Source organism: Pagrus pagrus (genome assembly GCF_965226575.1).
Source record: "Pagrus pagrus genome assembly, chromosome: 21".
NCBI lineage: Eukaryota > Metazoa > Chordata > Actinopteri > Spariformes > Sparidae > Pagrus > Pagrus pagrus.
The window spans coordinates 15428290-15446445 of record NC_140208.1 but is presented as its reverse complement, the minus strand read 5'-3'; the positions used below and the strand labels follow the sequence as shown (position 1 = coordinate 15446445).

Below are 18156 nucleotides of genomic sequence, written 5' to 3'. Positions count from 1 at the left end.
GCATGCCGGGGCCACGAGGAGCTGCTCAACAGATCAACATGTGGGTGAATGACCTGATCTTAACTTTGTACTACTGGCCTGTATGTTTAGATTTTCATGGCCTCATTTGACACTGCTTATGAATTAACACAACATATCTATAAATACTGAGGGGGTGAAAAAAAAACAGGGACAACCAAGATACTTAAATACATCCTGAGACACTTTAATGCAGATTCTTCATTTCATCACATTAATAAGGAATGACCAGTCATTTACAGAGTGCTCCTAGGACAGAGCATCAGCACTGGAAAAGGTGGCGATGGAGCCGCGTGGTCTTCCACCACTACAACACACATTCAGCTGAGAAGATTACACCTTTTGAGATGGCATCGCTAGATCTTTCCCGGAAAGGTTCCCTCTTCTCTTTGGTCGTCCCATTTCTGGATCTACACGGGTGAAATCAGAGGGAAACTTATTTTTAAGGACATAAAGCGAGACGTGCTCTCACTGGGTGGAGAATCTCAAATGTCTAATTTTGGCCTCAACTCTTCATGTTGTTGTGATTCTCAAGGAGCACAGACTCACAGGAATGTGAGGAACTATGAAGTTGTGTGACCCCTGCTAAACAAACTCAGCCCACGCAGGGGAGATGTACCAAACGTGTGTATTCTGCCAGCGACAACTTGTGTCTTTAGGATTTTAAAAACAGAAGTTGAGATGTGAAAAATGAATTTACCCAGGAAATGGGGCAGAGGGATTTGTAGACCCTTTTGTACCAGTCACATGGGGCCGTGTCCACTCCTTTAGCATCCAGAGCTTTCTGGCAGCGGTGATAGTCTATTAATAGAGAAACAATAACAACAATGAATATTAAAAAAAGCACATGGCCTCGATCCAGGTTCAAGGCGAATGTCAGTGACCCTCTAGAAATCACGAGTGGGGATATATTTAACTGATTTAACTGTAAGAAGAAAGTTTAATGTGCAGATCCACAGCTGACTGCTTTGACCTTGACCTGCTTGCAGTCTCACCCAGGTAGTTGGACCAGCAGTTCCTGGTCTGGTTCTGGTTGGGGAATCTGGCATCGAAGGGGGCAGTGCGGTACTTCTCAAGTTTGGCCTGAATGTCCTCAGCCATCTTCACGTCTGTCAAGACGATCACACGGTCAATGGACATTTTAGGATGAAGGCGAAAAGAACAACACTTCGACTATATTAACCCTTCATGTGTCGGACATTTAAACGCACCTATATCTGTGTCCTGTACAGTGCAGCTCATGTACTGACTCGTGAGAGCTGCTCAGCTGGAGGCTGTGCACCGACTGCAGCCTCAGCCGAGGACTATTTTTGGGAGATTTCGGGTTGCTGCATGCGGCACCTTCAAGATGTTTCTAGAAATGCAACATTTTCTCCGACTTCTCCTTCCAAAGAGCAAAACCATCGTACAAAACACGACATATTACCCGTCGACTATCAAACAAGCTTCAAATGAGAGGTTTAATGTCCGAAAACGCCATGATTGAATACGTGTTTAAGGATATTGGCAGACAGCTTATCAATATCCTTGCCTGCTCGAGCATTTCCTCCTAACATAACCCAGTTTCTTTCTTTTTCATACACACATGAAACACTCGATCAACCAAGGTGATTCATTTCTATTACAAAGTGAAATACAATTTGAGTTAATGGGTTAAAGTTATCCACGAGCACGATCACATTAGTGTCATCTTTCAGACGGAAGCTGAGCATTTTTTCCCTTTTTTTTCTTTCTTTTTTTTTGATAACTAATCCCTCAGGATGCGTTTAAAACACACCGTTTGTTTGTCTCTCGAGAGAAAGAAGCTTGAAGGAGTAATGCAGTGTTAACGTTACCTTCAGTGGCAGTCTGCTGGCTCGAGCTCAAAGTGACTTTTGCGCGGGGCGGTGAGACTCAGTCGCTCCTCTGATAAGCGCCACACGCGCGCGCTCCAGCTCGGAGATGTTGCCGTGCAGTCCGATCACGGCGGTATGGCGGCTGCAGGTCACATTGAGATGACAGACGCACGTATGTGTCTGTGCGTGAGTGTGTGCGTGAGAGAGACTGAGTGATATGAAGGCTCAGGTGATGTGGAAGTTTAAATAAAACTCCAGAGGAAGAAGCGTCTCTTTGTCTTATAAGCGCTTTAATATCATGTTCCATACAGATGTGAACTTTTCTCCACAGGCGGAAGTCTTCTGCCTGTTACTCATTTACAGATGTTTTGGACTGAGTTTAATGTTTTAAGGTATTTCAGGTGTTTTTGTGCTCCACGTGTCTTTAAATCAGCTGAACTCGTGTGTTCAGTTCATTTTTGTCCAGATCAGAAACTCTGTCTAGGAATTGCAGCTGTCCGGTCATGTGAGGACACGGAGGTGATACTGTGTGAGTCACGTCAGAGAGCGCAGTCCTGCGCGATCATAATGGCATTTGTTAAGCTGGGCAACAGGTCAGGACTGACTCTAAAAGTGGTAAAAAGCTGGGCCGTGTTGCTCCACATGAGTCCCTCTTTTCCGACCAGGTGCTCCATCCTGTTTCCTCATCACGACCCCGCAGCGTCCTGTTTCCGCGCCTCCCCTCCAGCCACGTCTCAGCGCCCGTTTTTCCTGCCGCGCAACGTTTTCTTAAAAACGTCAGGTGCGCCGGGCTTCGTGTTTCATGCTCCAATTATTTCCCTACATGGAGCGACTTTCCTTTCCCGTGGTTATTCAGGAGGGCAGGGCCCGACAGCAGCTGTGCGTCATGGTGACCAAACAACGCGCGGTAATGACTGAGGGAGTAAAGTGTACTGTACAGCCCTGTGATACGTGACTGGAGTCGATACATCCATGGACAGACGGGACATAGTGCGCATGGCTGCGGTGATGTGTTGCAATGCATTAAACTAGTGTCTACAGCACAAGAGGGCAGCAAAGACGTGATTTCATGTAACTGATTAACAAACCTCTCTGTTCTCTGTTACATGAGATGACTGGGCAGGATTTCACTGCCTGATGCAACTGTTTTAAAGCAACACATCCTGGAGTAAGACAGCTGATTGTTGAGATGACCGTATATTGTAAATCAAACGGAAGTTATTAAAGCGTTCAATATCAGATGCATCATCAGTTCACCTCTTTTGTTTTCTCAGGTTTGACACTTTTAAGAAAATTGTAAGAAAAGCATCCAAAATTAATGTTGCGTCTCCCTTAACAACAGTGTTGACGTGTAGTGAACTAATGAAACTTGTAGTTTAACTACATTTTGCACTAGCACTGTAAAATTTAACAGAGTTTACTTAAAATAAAGAAATTGAGGAAACAAATAATCTTTATATTAACATTCATATTAAAGTAAAGTAGAACTTTTTAGCTCGTACAACGTAACTTTAATATTCTACTTCACTTTTTGTTTAATTCTGAGGTAATCAGTTTCCTGGCTTTTGTAAAGTCAGCTTTTAAAATGTAGTTTAGTTGGGTTTTTTGGGGGGGTCATTAAAGTAAATTAATTCTTTTCTATATTTAATTTTGATAATGATTTTCTACTGTAATTCAAAGCTGACATTCATTGAACTTGTCCATAAACAGTGGGCTATTTTATTTTATTTTTGGTTTTCTGGCATGTGACTTTTGGGTAAGGCTGTCAGGTTTCTACCAAGAAGTTTTAGGCACTTTTTCTAAGTAGCTTTTGTTAACCAAACTAGACTTTTCCCTGGGGATGCTTTGCTGTAGTTCAGCTTGTTCCAGTGTGAAATAATTGAAAGCTTCTAAAACTGCTTAACAAATCACACAATTCTCGCTCTGTTCCTGAATTCCACTGCGAGTAAACAGGCAAAAGAAATCATCCTCAGACGACGTCCCTCGTGAAATCAACTGTACACTGATCGAAGATAAATGAAGATAAAAAGATTGGACAGAAAGATTTCACTGCTCTCAGATAACTCAGTTTGTTTGGTTTTGCAAAGAGGGCTTCATCCTCAGTCGCTACGATTATAAAGCTGCCCCAGTAGGTATCGTTTATCTTCATTGTATTTGCTGCTATAGTGAGACATCATGAAGACTAAACAAAAACGCAGTTATTTTAAAATAGTTTAATATTGCTCAAATTCAAAACATATCAAGTCAGAAAGAAAAGATAAGAGCTCGAACAAAGGCACGTCCCACAGGTTCAATATATTAATGTACAGCAAAGACAAGAACCTCATTTTCACTTAATGAACTAATCTGACAGAACAGCTTTTAAAATAGGAGCCGTAAACCCACAGCAACAACTCAATATTATGGAAAACCTTTGAGACCCAGCAGTGAGTGCCTTAAAGGTTAAATCAGTGTGCGTTTAAGAGCATCACTAGTTACAGCATCTTGGATTGAGTACGTACGACACACACGTTTTGATTATTGCCTACAGTACCACTGACTAAAACACTGCCATACCAATACCACAGAACACGTAACAAAAATGTAACCACATAGTACACCTTAAGGTACGTCTGTTTTGCTGTTCAGTTTGAGGATATGTATCAAAAGAAACAAAGCCCTATGACTGTGTTAACGTTCCTTTAAGGCTACTATAGTTTGAAATACACAGGCTGCTGCCTTTAAAGCCCAGTGCGACGTTAAGTTGCATAGATCTAAATAATAATCCAGCCTCTGCAATTAAAAAAGGAGCATTGCATTGATACATGAAAGTGCTAGAAATACAGCAAGGAAGGTCTTCAATTTGGGTTTATCAGCAGGAGAACAACCATCTGAACTACGTGATTGTCAGAGAACAGCAGCTCTTTGGACACTAGGTGAGATCAAACTCATGCTGCAGTTAAGTCTGAAAACAGTTAATGCCCGGTTTGTCCAATGGAGATTAATGGAAGAACTCCGTAATGTCTCTAAACGTAAAAGATTTTTTTGGTTGTCAGCAGTTGGAAAGTGATAGCTAGTGTACACACTTTGGTTTTTAGAGTTTAGCTACGCCACAAATCAATGTACTGTGCATATTACAGTTGGTCCTTTCACCAGTCGCTGAAGCGGAGACGGTTGAAGGCCTCTTTGATGTCGTCGTTGCTCTCTGAACCTCCGCCTGTGCCGATACGGAGCACGTTGCTGTACGAGACGTCCTGCTTCAGCTTTCGCTTGCTGAGGACCACAGTGCCTTCAGCTCCCTCCCTCTCAGGACCTGACAGCATGATGTAGGCGGCATGGCGTCCACGCTCCAACAGGGTGGCTAAGATAAACACAGCAATACAGGTCACACAAACAACTCTAAATAATCTTTTTTTTTTAAACATAGGACATCGAAGAGCAAAAAGCACCTTTAAATGTTATGATGTGGTCCATGGAGGTGGTCGACTCAAGGAGAACTTTAGAGTAGAGAGGATGGAGCAGGTAAGAGCGTCGGTCACTAATTAACGGTACCTGGATGGAAACATTTGAGTCCGATTAGCATTTAATGAGGAATCTGTTAACACACATCTTTTAATAAAGGCGGAGCACTCACAGAGGAGTTGGTATCTGAAGGCATCATGCCCCAAAACATGAAGATCGAGAAGTAGTTGGTGGTGTGTATTGAAGCGGGTCTCGGCGAGTTAGGAGCAGCCAAGAGGTTGACTTCCCACAGCACGCCACCGGACTTCCCATCAAGGATTATAACCTACATACAAGACAGACAGAGGTCCGGTTAATATATGATTCAAATCCATCACCAGTGAGAGATGCTGGACACAGAAAATTGGGTGTAAGAAAGGTTAAGGGTCAACATACCCTCTTTGTGTGGTTGCCAATATCCTCCTCGACCACGACGTCAAGTACTTCGTCTTTGTTAAAGTGACCAAAGGAGGGCTCACTGAACGAATGAGAACGCAGAGGAGAAGACTTATAATGACAGTATATGGCCTCAATAATAATAACAATAATGACCATAATGTAACTATATTGGGTTCTTAAAGGGTTGCTGATCAATAAAAATGACTCATCAAGGCATAATTTAATTCCCAGCAAAAAAAAAAGCAAGCTGACAATATATTCCAACTGGACCACTAGATTACTATTAAGATTCACATTTGAGAAGCCAGAACTAGTGTATTGTTTTTGGCATTTTTGCTCAAAATGGTTGCCAAATTATTTTTTCTTTATCTCTTAATCAATTCATTGTATTATCTACTAATTGTTATATGCAGTACTAAAACAAACAGAAGGGTTACCTGAGGACTGAGCTTGTATTGAACCTCCACAGTAGCTGCAAATTCTTTCCGTCGACTAACGCCACCTCCTTCGCCATCACAAGCAGCAGGTTGGGTGGTTCGTCTGTTTCTCCTGCTCTTAGCACTTTTCTCATGGAGTCAGACCTGCAATGTGAAAAATAAATATTAGCCAAAGTCTCTAGCTGCAGGCACAATGAGGACAGGCGGCTTAGGAGAAATGTGTGTTGCTGAAGTGTTCATCAACAGGTGAACGTGGGCCGCTTCTTACTCGTAGACAGGTACGAGGCCAGACGTTGGATCGGCATTTTTCTCCCAGTGTTTGTCTTTCTTGAGGCCTGCCTCCACACCTGCTTTAGCCTTGGCAGCAATCCTCCACAGTGCCAGTCCATACAAGCCAGTGTCTGTGAAGGAGCACAACATTACTCACTGCTGCCATCAAGAGGACAGTACAACCAAGTGTATACATCAGTGTAAAACAGTGTATCTAAACTTTTATTTATATTTTAATAGCGGACTACTAAGCTACTGTACACCACAAGTTCATGTGAGATGTTCTCTAGTCTCTGATCAAGTGTCACCATTTTCTACATAAGAACAATTCCTGACAAAAGTAGCACACGCCCTGAGGACAGTTTTAAGACAAATCCCATTGGTTTCTATATACATAATAGCGGCTTTTAAAATTCTTTATATCCTCGGGCTGTTTTCTCTTTTAGCAGCTGACCTGCTTCTAATTTCAGACACTTCTTAACTACTTTGATTCAGTGCTGCACTGCTCTGTTAAGAAAGACTTTGCAAGATTTAGCTGGTCTGGCTGCAGATAGGCAGATAGACAGAGGGGTGTAAGTGACATTTGGGCTACAATGACTTATACACACACACACACACACACACACACACACACACACACACACACACATACTGGTTTTCACCCCTCAACATCTGGTTTTAGATACAAACCTTTTTGGAGTAGTACATAGTGAGAACCCGCTTTAGTGCAATGGAGAAGATGATTGGTCGTCTCTGGAGAGTCAAGAACCACCGTAGAACCAATCTGGACACCCGTCTGCCCTGAGAGGAATACCAGCTGAGTCTGCAAATGTGATGGCAGACATTAAAATGAGGTGAATTCTATTTTGCTGAAACATTAATGGGACATTTCATTTCCAGTGCTCATTATTTGCATATTTGTGTCCTGTTACAGCCGGATATTATAGAGGAAAACATTTTAAAAAACAGGACTCGATCCCCTCCCTGTAAGAAATGAGCAAAGCAAGGAAATGAATGCAGCAGCAGTGTGAAATAACATCACTGATGTTTACCTGTGTGTTGTCAGACGCCACCAGAGCCACCTCGCTGACCGTGTCCCCATCCAGATCTGGGACATTGAGAACGGGCACAGTGCTGCGCAGACCAGAAGGCTGAGGCTGCTGCCACCTGACGTCACCTGTACACACACACATCACACAGGAACTCTCAATCTGACTGAGCTGATCTGATTTTATAACAAAAACTACAGCTGTTTTCTAAGCATTAAAGTTCATTCTTTACTTTGGGGTAACAAACAAAAAGTATGGGTGTAGTAGAAACCTGTAATTCCTGTTTGAAAACCACACCCAGAAGACAAACACTTAACACAATACATCTTAATTAGTAGTGTTAAAGAATTGTACATATAAAAACTCTTAACTCAAGGCCCACTGACTAATTTTTCTCTGAGCTTTTAAATGCATCTTAAGGATCATCGGTGTTAGAATTTTGTTCAGTGAGCAAACCACAACTTTCTTATTACCAGTAAAGTATAATCACGGAAACTTCTACACAGGCAGGCGTAAATATGTTATGCCTGTCTAAAGAATAAAGAATGAATAGACAAGAGACAAAACAACTCAGGTGTTCAGCGTTGTTTTCTGATTCCAGCTTTATAACAGTGATTATTTCCTGGCTTCTTTACTACTCTATGAAAATTAAAGTGTGTAGTGAGTGTATTTGGGTTGTAGACTAAAAAGTATACATATTTGATCATCTTGGGCTTTGGGAAAGACTGATTGACATTTTTCACCATTTTCTGATATTTTAAAGACTCATAAACTAATCGATTAATTGAGAAAATAAATGTCAAATTTAATCAACAATGAAAATAATTGCTTTTGGCAGCCCTAAAATGACTTACTCTCAATGTAGAAGTTGTTTTTGATGGTATGAATGCATAGATTTGTAAAAGTTGCATAGAAATATACATTATTTTAAAAAAAAATTTAACTTTGTGAAACTTTTTGTCATTTGTACCATACACAATACATAGACAGAGTCACTAACCAGTGTATTTGTCAACGGCTGTGAGCTGGTCAGAATGGGACAGCAGACAGTCCCAGTTTCTGCTTGTGTCTTCATCCAAACCACACTGGGCCCAGTGGTACTCAGGATCCAGTGGACGCTCCCACAGCGTCTCTCCATCTGTCCCATCCACTGCTGACACAAACACACATGGCGAGGGCAGACCTGGAAAAAAAAAACACACAGTGCGTGGCTGAATTACACAGAACAACATACAATACAAAGCAATCCAACTCTCGTTTCCTTTTTATTAAAACTGGAGAAGACTTTATACCTGCACCAGCACACGAATTGTTCTGACTGCCTGTTGTGTCTTTGAAAACAAACAGGACATCCATCACCTTGTCCTTGCTTGCATCTTCAATAGCCAAGAAGTCATAGGTTACTGTGGTAAATAAAGAGAGCATAGTGGTTAGTTCTGCATTTAAAACACTACCAAGCGGTCAAAAGCCCACAATTTTACACACCTGCATCAGTGAAAGTCCTGTTCCAGGAGGCGAGATACTGTGGTCTGACAGGGCAGGGGATGATGAAGGAGAAGGCAAACACTATGGTGAGGCACAGGAACAGGGAGAGGAAGAAGACTGCGGTACGCCAGTGTGTCAATTTGGCAAACCCCAAGACTTCCTTGCAACTCTTCTTCTTCAGCTCTGTTGCTGACGGCGCTGTTCCCGTCTCTGCACCATCCTCTCCCCTCTTCAGTGGGTCGCCCTCGGTGGCACTGCCTGTGGTCTCCATAGTCGCCTCAATGCATCACCGGCCCACAGATCTACTCACAGGGGGGGGAAAGCATACAGTAAAACCTCAATATACTGATTGAGATTGATTTGATCACACACAGTGAATACTCCCATCATTGCTTACAGGTTTCTCCTGTATCTGTCCCAGTGTGGACTCAACTACAAACCTGCATGTGTCAAAGTAGCCAGCAGTGATAACAGACAAAACTCGCTGGCATTCACAGATATAGCACATGAAAAAATACTGAAGGCAGCAGTGTCAATCAGTCCAGCTATTTCTGCTGCATCAACCTTTGTGGGTCTGAGCCTATTCAGACGTGCCAGCACTGACTCCAGAGATTTCTCAGCACAAAAACAACAAACCCATAATGAACAATCATCCCCCGGGCAAACATATCCTGTTACTGGCTCCCTAGCCAATGTTTATTACTCTTAAAAGTAGGTGTGTACGTTAGCAGCATATCTCGTGTCAGAGTTATTAAAAACCGTGAAATTACCGTGTAGTGTTAGCTAAGCAGCCCTCGAAGAACGCTTAAACCGAGCAGTTCAATGTCGGATAGCTAACATTGTTAGCGAGCTTTGGTTTACAAAGTTCACGGTTAACACCTGGTTAAGTCGCTAACTTGTTGAACAAAGCCAGGCCCTACAACGGCAGGAACACGGGGTAAAGTTACCCCGGAAGTCTCGCCACTTGAAGTTAAATGAAGAATTTACACCAACTAGAGAAAAGTTTCTTACTTTACTGTCCACTCTCGTCCGAAGTGGTCGTTGGTACTGCTAACTGAAGGTAGTAGGCCTGTCAGTGCCTGTCAACCTCAGCTACGTAAACAAATCAATGGCAAGCCCACTATTGTCGAGAGGCTCATTGCCTTAAGTTTGTCTTCCGGGTAGCGCTTTCTCTCTGCCTATGTTGACGAATTTACGAGATAAGCGAGGTTGAAACCTCCAACTATGACACTATCACAAGCAGTAGCCGTATTTAACTGAAACCTAAATATAACTAGTTAGGGGAGCTACCAGTGGTCGACATACTGGTTTAGCTACTGCCTGAGAGGCTAAGCTCAGGGCGAAACGATCCACGGAATACACAGTTCGGCTCAGCCCGCTGTGATTGGCTAACCCGCTTGTTCTCAAGCGCTACGATTGGTCATTGTCACACCAGTGACCCTCCCTAAACGGAACTTTCAAACAACAGGCCCTGTCGTCACTTCCCTAATATAAAACGGAAACTGGCTCGTCCACGAAATTGAGAAAAGCTGCGAGCGGTGATGCTTGGACGAATAAATAATCAATTAACCTAACAAAAACACTAAGGAGTTTCTTTCAGTTGCTCATTTTTTATAGCGCTATCGACTGGAGTTCCACAACAATGTCTGCCCAAGCTCAAATGAGAGCTTTGCTCGACCAGCTAATGGGAACAGCTAGGGATGGTGAGTTGCCGTAGCATGCTAGCTGAGCTAGCTAGCTAGCCAAGATGGAGCCACTGCTGAGGCTGGCTTGTGTTGGTGTGTGATGGACAGACCTGCATGAATGGATGTAACGTTACTGCAGAGGGCTGTGTAAAATACAGTAACATAAGAGTGCCGCAGCCTATACGGATTAACTTAAGGACTTAATGTTTGTATCCATTTTGGCTCATTTTAACGTGAGGAGCCGCCACGTTTTAGTTTCGGCTTTAACACTTTTAGCGTCAACCGAAATCCTAGCTGTTAGCTAAGCTAACGTAAGCTAACGCTACTGTTATTGTGAACTTATGGAAGATTGAGGCGCCATGCTACCTAGCATTGAGCTATATTTAACAATATACATGCCTCTGGCAAATATTCAACTAAAACTACTGAGATTGATAACTCTGCTCCGGTCACATGTTCACTGCTGAATTTAACTGTAGGCTTCATGGATCTGGCTATTTCCCTGATGAATTACCCAATTTATTGCTAACGTCATAATGTGACAAGTGCCTGTGGCAAAAGCAAAGGGATAATAACAACCATTTAACCTAGTAAAGCTTAATAACTCTTGATTCAAGCACCCATGTCATTTTAAAGTTAAAATAGTCAAGTTAAATTAAAAGTTATTTACTTTTTTCTTGATGTAATTAATGTAAACCTTCAGGTACGATCAGCAAAATATATTGAAAGTATCAAAAGTAAAAACTCTCATGTGACAGAGTGGCTCCTGTCAGTGTTACTTGGATTTTTGCATTGTTATTACCAATAACAATAATGTTGTAGCTGGTTCAAGGTGGGGTTTGTTCGAACCACTTTATACTGTTGAATTATTTATGTAACTAGGTCAAGGAGGTCACGTGTAACTGCAGCTTCCAGATAAATATAGTGAGAAACAAGCACTATATTTGCCTCTGTAATTTAGTAGAAGTATTAAGTAGCGCAGAATAGTAATGCACAAGTAATGTTACCTTAAATTGTACTGAACAATCTGATTTAATTATAGGTCATAATTTTATTTTGACTGGTTGTTCCTGGGTGTAGAACAAACTGCACAAGCATTTATGCTAGGTATTTAAATAAATATATAAGCCTTTTAAATGAATATCATACTGATAATATAATTACTGCTGTTTTCACCTGCTTAAATACAGTTGTAGTGATTTTCTTTCAGCCGTATGGATACAAACATTAGCAGGTAAATCAGCTGTCAAGTCTGATTGTGATGAGCAGAAATTGACAGCTTATTGCTGCCCTGCCATTTTACAAATCAGAGGTTGATTGAATAGAATTACAGCCCTGTGGATTATCTTTTACCAAGTTGATAATTCGATCTGTACAGTTAGAGTACATTTATGTTGTGAGTTTGTGGGTGTATGTGTGATGAGATTGATATCAAATTCTTCCCATACATTTGTTGCATACAAACTGAACAATTGTGGCCCCTTTATTTTATTCATTAAGGTTCAGTGTATCTATGCCAGCCTACATCAATCTGCAAAGGAGTTGCAGAAAAGCCTCATGTTCATCGAGCCGTGAGTCACACATAATTTTTAAAGCTGTTATGATGAATATCCAAACAATTTGTTTGCCTTCCGGAAGTTATTGTAGCCTTTTTGTAATCACACAAATGGGTATATCTTCAGTGGCAATAGAATTGCAATTTGGAGTAGTGATATGCAGCTTGAGCTAAAGACGTCTGGTCGCGCTGAATCCAAACGAGCAGTTGTCCATTAGACGTCTGTTTTCAGAAGGCAATTTTAGCAGTCATCGAAACAAAACCTTTGCACACATCATTTACAATCTGACTTGTGTATGACTCCCAACTTCTTACTACAGGTATGGGCAAGAAAACTGTTCCCATTTATACTTTTCTACAGCGGGTTTAAAATTCTGCTGCTGAGGTCTTGAAGATGCAGAAGGGTACAGTATGTGGTGCAGATCGCAGTGTGTATAACCTACATTTTTTTCTTGGATTTCTTTTGTTTTTTGTTTCAATTTGTGTTTCATATTTGTAAAAGGTTTGGCTGGAACATTTGTCTGAACCGTTTACATTTCTTATCACAGTCTTGATAGCAGTCTTTTCTGTATAGCCAAGTGTATTAAAATGTAATGAACACAAGTTAGTTCTGTTCACACTAGAAAATTGAGACAACAAGAATTCAGTTATTTAACAGTTGTGTGCCCCATTTGCGTAATCTCATGCTCCACATTAACAGAGTGGACATTAAGCCTTCTCACAAGTTAAACTGAGGTGAGGCTTTGACATGGTCACATTTTTTTATTGAGGTTTGGTAAGGTAAGAACCAAGAACAAGAGGAAGTACCATATACATGCACACATCTAACTTTTACTTCTTAGAACATAGTCCATCAGAGGCATTTTTTTTTTTGTCACACCAATAAAGTATATGCAAAACTTTGACAATCACAAGAATAAAAGTTGTTTTTTATTCATTTAGGCGGGCACAAAATGCTTGAATCCAGTCATAGTAACACGTGAATGTAGTGTATTTATAGTAATGTATATTAAAGCACTGGAGACCTCGCCCCTGCTCACAAGTATGTGAGGTCTTTCTCACTGGCTGTTTTTTTGGACTGTTTCAGGGGATGAGACGCGACAGAGGGTCAAGTTCACTGATGAGCGAGTCTGCAAAAGTCATCTTCTAAACTGCTGTCCGCATGACATCCTGTCTGGAACTGTAAGTGTCCCACAAGGCTTGGCTTGACCAGCTAGAAACTATTCCAGTGTCTATTTTTCAAAGTATATCAATATAAGTTCATTCATTTTTGAATTTGTGCAGTTTGAGTCACGTCTGCTTGTGTTTTCGTGACAGCGTATGGACCTGGGAGAGTGCACGAAGATCCATGACCTGGCACTGCGGGCAGATTACGAAATTGCCTCTAAGGAGAGAGATCTGTTCTTTGAGCTTGACGTAAGTGATTTCAGACTAAGTAACATAGGTGTGCAGAACATAGAGTTGTCAGTCATGATAATAAAACTACAGAGTTGGTTTAACTGTTAACAAATGTTCTCACTCCTAAAGGCGGTCGATCACCTGGAGTCATTCATCGCCGACTGTGACCGGAGGACAGAACTAGCCAAGAAACGCCTGGCTGAGACCCAAGAAGAGATCAGTGCTGAGGTGGCAGCAAAGGTGAGTGACAAAAGGTTTTTTTTAAACACCAAAGTGATATCTGTGTTTTACGTACACATATTTGGCTTGTATGAGCCGTGTCATACACATCAATAGTTTTGTGACAGACATGTCAGATGTAAGTTGTATTTTTTTTGTGCTGTGCTGCAGGCAGAGAAGGTTCATGAGCTGAATGAGGAAATCGGGAAGCTCCTGGCCAAGGCTGAGCAGCTTGGAGCCGAGGGCAACGTTGATGAGGCACAGAAGGTCTTGCAGGAGGTGGAGAAGGTCCGCACTAGGAAGAAGGATGCAGAGGTAAGGAAGGGGTATTATGGAGGTGCTTCCAGCTTAATGTGGTGTGGTGATTTTCTTATATTAATGATTCCCTCCTATCATGCTTTAATGACCCCTTTTTTCTTTTCTCCTCTCAGGAAGAGTACAGAAACTCCATGCCGGCTTCCAGCTTCCAGCAGCAGAAGCTTCGGGTGTGTGAGGTGTGCTCTGCTTACCTCGGTCTCCATGACAATGACCGTCGTTTGGCCGACCATTTTGGTGGGAAACTTCACCTGGGCTTCATCCAGATCAGAGAGAAACTGGACCAATTAAAGGTATCATCCAACCCACCGTGCACCCCCTATGATCCCATTACTACAACAAGCAGAAAGTAATTCCAAATATATCTAGGAGTAGGTCATAAACTGTCTTTTAAAATTTAAATAAAGATTTTTAATTTGATTCTGTGTTTTTATTTGTTCAGAAAACTGTGGTCGACAAGCAGGAAAAAAGGAACCAGGAGCGACTAAAGAGACGAGAAGAGAGGGAGAAAGAGGAAAGGATGAAGAAGAGGTGAGTCTAACGTTTAAAATCCCGGTCCCAGTAATGGAATTTAATCTGTGGAATAGCTTTGTTTATCGTCAAACTAATGGTTTTGACATCCATTTATGTCACAGGACCAGATCACGGAGCAGAGAGCATAGAAGGTAAGAAAGCTGCACCCATCGATCTACATTTTAAATCAACTCGTATTTCTGATTAAAGGGACTATCTGATATAAATTATAACTGATGTATCGCATTCTGTTTTTATCAGGTCCCGTTCTCGTGACCGCAGAAGGAGACGCTCACGCTCCGCATCACGAGAAAGGCGTCGTTCTCGCTCACGCTCCAGGGAGAGGAGGAGGAGGCATCGCAGCCGATCCCGCTCTCGCAGCCGAGGACACCGTCACAGCCACGAGCAGAGCTCCAAACACAAGTAAATGCAGGAAAACAGCTTACGCAGTTCACACAACACCCACACAGTATGTAACTACCAAGAAACAGATCCAACACATTTGTCATGAGTGCAGCTTTTTCATATTTGATTATATAACTCAGCAGTCGAACTTCACTTTAACTGGCGACACATCTCCATATTCTGTCTGTATTTTGGCAGAAGCTTTAAGTTTTTTGCAAGGGTCTTTGGTTTTCAAGATAAGCAGTATATTGTACTGGAAGTTGGTAGTTTATCTCTTGCTTTCTACTTTCTTCTGTCTGCTCATACATGTGTTACTTCTCTGATTATCTCACTCTGTCTCGTCCCCCAGGTCGTCCAGGGACCGAGAGCGCTCCTCCAGAGACAGGTCACGGGAGCGAGACAGGAGGGACGGTATGAACGGCAGGTCAGACTCCCGCCGGGGAGATGACAGGGACACAGGGGACCTCTGAAGACCACACTCCCATCAATCACGACACACAACCTCCTCCTGTCTCCCTCACCTGTCTGTCCATTTATAATAACATAATGTTCCACAGTCCTTTGCCTTGACCCCTTTGTTCTCCCGCCTGCCTCCTTTTTTTGCTTTTACAGTTGATGCAGCCGAGCCAGAGTGTACCTGAAATATTGTATGGATTCAATTTTTCTAGCATCCAGATATATGAGAAGATTGTATTGGATGGGGGGATTAGTTATTGATCAGTAGTGGAGTGTATTGTAATACCTACATCTGTAATTTGGTGGCCGTCTGTATCCAATACATCTCATGTCTTGTTATAAACTACCCTATAATGATTCTACCAGAGAAAGTAAACTGATGGTCTGCTGGACTGAAGCGTAAATGTAACTAATCCATATTCTTTTATTGATTACTGGTCTTTTGATACAGAATCTGTCTGTAAATATGTTTTGGGCCTACTGATTGTCATGGTCTGAAAACCTTTCGTCCTATCAAGTTCTTCTTCTTTTTTTAAATCTAAAGATTATTCTCTCCTGGTAATCGACATTTGTTGTCGTACAGAGTGCAGTTCTTGAATGTCCACATTAACTTAGTTTGATAAAGCCCAGCTAAAGTTTTAGGAACACAGTTCAAAACCAAAAGGTTTCAAAGTTGCGAGAATTAGTATTGAACGTATTTCTCTCGTCCACTTTTTTCTTTAATCAAGTTTTATTTTATGTTGACAGTAGTGAAGGGACTCTATTGATTGAGAGTTTGGCCAGTATAAGTGAGTGCTTGTTTGAAGTATCTTGTCTCATAATTTGTTTCTATCTTGATTTCTTTTATTTAAGATAAAGAAAATAAATGGTAACTGCAAAGATAGTGTCAGCACGTGAAGCAGAAGGTTCAGAAGTGATACATCTGACATTCAGTGCTATAACTGTACATACCTTTTATTAGTCAAGTCATGAAATTCAAATTTTAGCCCAATTTGGACAAATTCCCTTGTGAATAGATTTATAATTGAAAACAGATTTTAATGGATGCATTGCTTTGACCTCATGTGTGAAGTCATCTGTTTATGTTCTGCTGGAAATCTTTCTTTAAAGTCTCAAATAAAAAAAAAATCCCACCATTTTAATCTTTGTCTGCTGGTCTTTCTTGCCAAGGTCATGTCATGTTTATCATGGTTGAATTATTAGATTATATATTTTTTTTACAAAGATAAATACATTTCATTTACATTGGACCATTATGTTGCATGATAGAGGGTCAAGTTGGTGTTACTTTTCGGGTGAGTTTAATTAAAGGGGCGCTATGTAGTTTTGGAGAAGAGATTCAAACTCAGAATTTTAATATTTACAATAAATGAGGTAATGACCCAAACTCGGAAATATTATTTTTTCCATTACTAAATAAACATGCTGTTCTCGGAGGAAAAAAGGTCCCCAGAACAATGTTTGAAGCTAGAAAGGTGGCAGGGTCCGCCACATATAAACAAAGTAAAACGGTATGAAACTGTGTTGTCCTTTAAGGTCAGTTTGTTTATTTAGTTCGTTTAGGCATAAAAATAGAAATAAATCAGTCAATGAAGCCAAAAGTACACAGTGCACCTTAAAGATAATACAGTATTCCCACTTGAATATTGCTCTATGGATTATATTGATATATTTTTATACTTTAATGCAGAATTGTTCTTTTCTAGACATTTTTTACTGCCATTATTTCCATATTAAACATATTGAGAACTTTCCTCAACTATTTGAGGTCATATTTGCTGACATATGATATAATGCAAATGATTGTTTTCCCAGTCACCAGGTAGCATTTATAGAAAGATTTATGTGAAATTATGCAAAATCATGTTTCCAATTCCTCAATTCTGGTTAAAATAAAATAGATAAAATAATAAATAAAATAACATCTAAAACATTATTGCTGCACTTTTCTGCAAAGAAACCTGGATGCATTTTATTCTGAAATGATGAGAGGTTTGACATTCATAACTTGCTTTGTTTTTTTACTACATATGATTTATGTTGAAAATATTCCCACCAAGATCAATAAAGCATCCATTCTGCAACTTCAGACTTCAATTACACTCTCAATTTTGTCTTTGCTTGCTTTAAAAAGTTGTCCTACACTTTTCCTTATCTCTCTGCACACTCAAATATTGACTCACATTAGAGTTGTGCTCACTCAATACACTTTCACCTTCACCTGGGCTTCATCCAGATCAGAGACAAGCTGGACCAACTAAAGGTAGGCACCAACTCTTCCCACCGTGAGCATGTTAAAGCTATGACTACAACAAGCCTAAATGAAATATAAATATATGTGGGATCTTTAGGATGAGGATAAAGAGTTTCACTTCTAATTAGGTAGTGCATTTTTATTTTATCAGAAAACTGTGGTCGACAAGCAGGAGAAAATGGAGCAGGAGCAACTTAAGAGAGGAGAAGAGAAGGAGAAAGAAGAAAAGATGAGGAAGAGGTGAGTGCAGACATTTATAAAAGTTCATCTGTTGGAAAAACAATGTGTGTTCACTGTTTAAACAAATGATTTTGGCATCCACTTATCTCACAGGAGCAGATCACGGAGCAGAGAGCATAGCAGGTAAGAAAGCTGCTCTATCT

At 41.0% G+C, this 18156-nt stretch overlaps 3 protein-coding genes across 8 annotated transcripts; 1 reads left to right on the top strand and 2 right to left on the bottom strand.

The window, feature by feature from the left end:
- Positions 1-181: 181 nt before the first annotated feature.
- On the bottom strand, positions 182-2000 carry cox6b1 (cytochrome c oxidase subunit 6B1). Its single transcript, XM_084341558.1, has 4 exons — positions 1854-2000; positions 1014-1127; positions 719-819; positions 182-428 (listed from the first exon to the last, which is right to left on the bottom strand). The coding sequence occupies exons 2-4, from the start codon at positions 1117-1119 to the stop codon at positions 375-377; spliced, it is 261 nt and encodes an 86-aa protein (XP_084197684.1). The 5' UTR covers positions 1120-1127; positions 1854-2000; the 3' UTR covers positions 182-374.
- Positions 2001-4050: 2050 nt separating this feature from the next.
- On the bottom strand, positions 4051-10320 carry fam234a (family with sequence similarity 234 member A). Its single transcript, XM_084343122.1, has 12 exons — positions 9985-10320; positions 8974-9275; positions 8781-8891; positions 8489-8671; positions 7492-7616; positions 7130-7262; positions 6438-6570; positions 6170-6313; positions 5730-5811; positions 5467-5619; positions 5282-5384; positions 4051-5193 (listed from the first exon to the last, which is right to left on the bottom strand). The coding sequence occupies exons 2-12, from the start codon at positions 9242-9244 to the stop codon at positions 4982-4984; spliced, it is 1650 nt and encodes a 549-aa protein (XP_084199248.1). The 5' UTR covers positions 9245-9275; positions 9985-10320; the 3' UTR covers positions 4051-4981.
- A 139-nt stretch (positions 10321-10459) lies between these two features.
- On the top strand, positions 10460-16661 carry luc7l (LUC7-like). 6 transcript variants are annotated; one of them, XM_084343124.1, is made up of 11 exons: positions 10463-10676; positions 12159-12229; positions 13301-13395; positions 13531-13629; positions 13741-13851; positions 14002-14145; positions 14262-14438; positions 14588-14676; positions 14781-14810; positions 14920-15081; positions 15413-16661. In XM_084343124.1, exons 2-11 carry the CDS (start codon positions 12172-12174, stop codon positions 15531-15533), a joined length of 1086 nt encoding a protein of 361 aa, XP_084199250.1. In that variant the 5' UTR covers positions 10463-10676; positions 12159-12171; the 3' UTR covers positions 15534-16661. The 6 variants fall into 6 exon arrangements, with proteins under 6 accessions (XP_084199249.1, XP_084199250.1, XP_084199254.1 ...); XM_084343128.1 differs by lacking the exon at positions 10463-10676 and adding an exon at positions 12575-12617; XM_084343127.1 differs by lacking the exon at positions 10463-10676 and adding an exon at positions 12575-12641.
- Positions 16662-18156: the final 1495 nt, after the last annotated feature.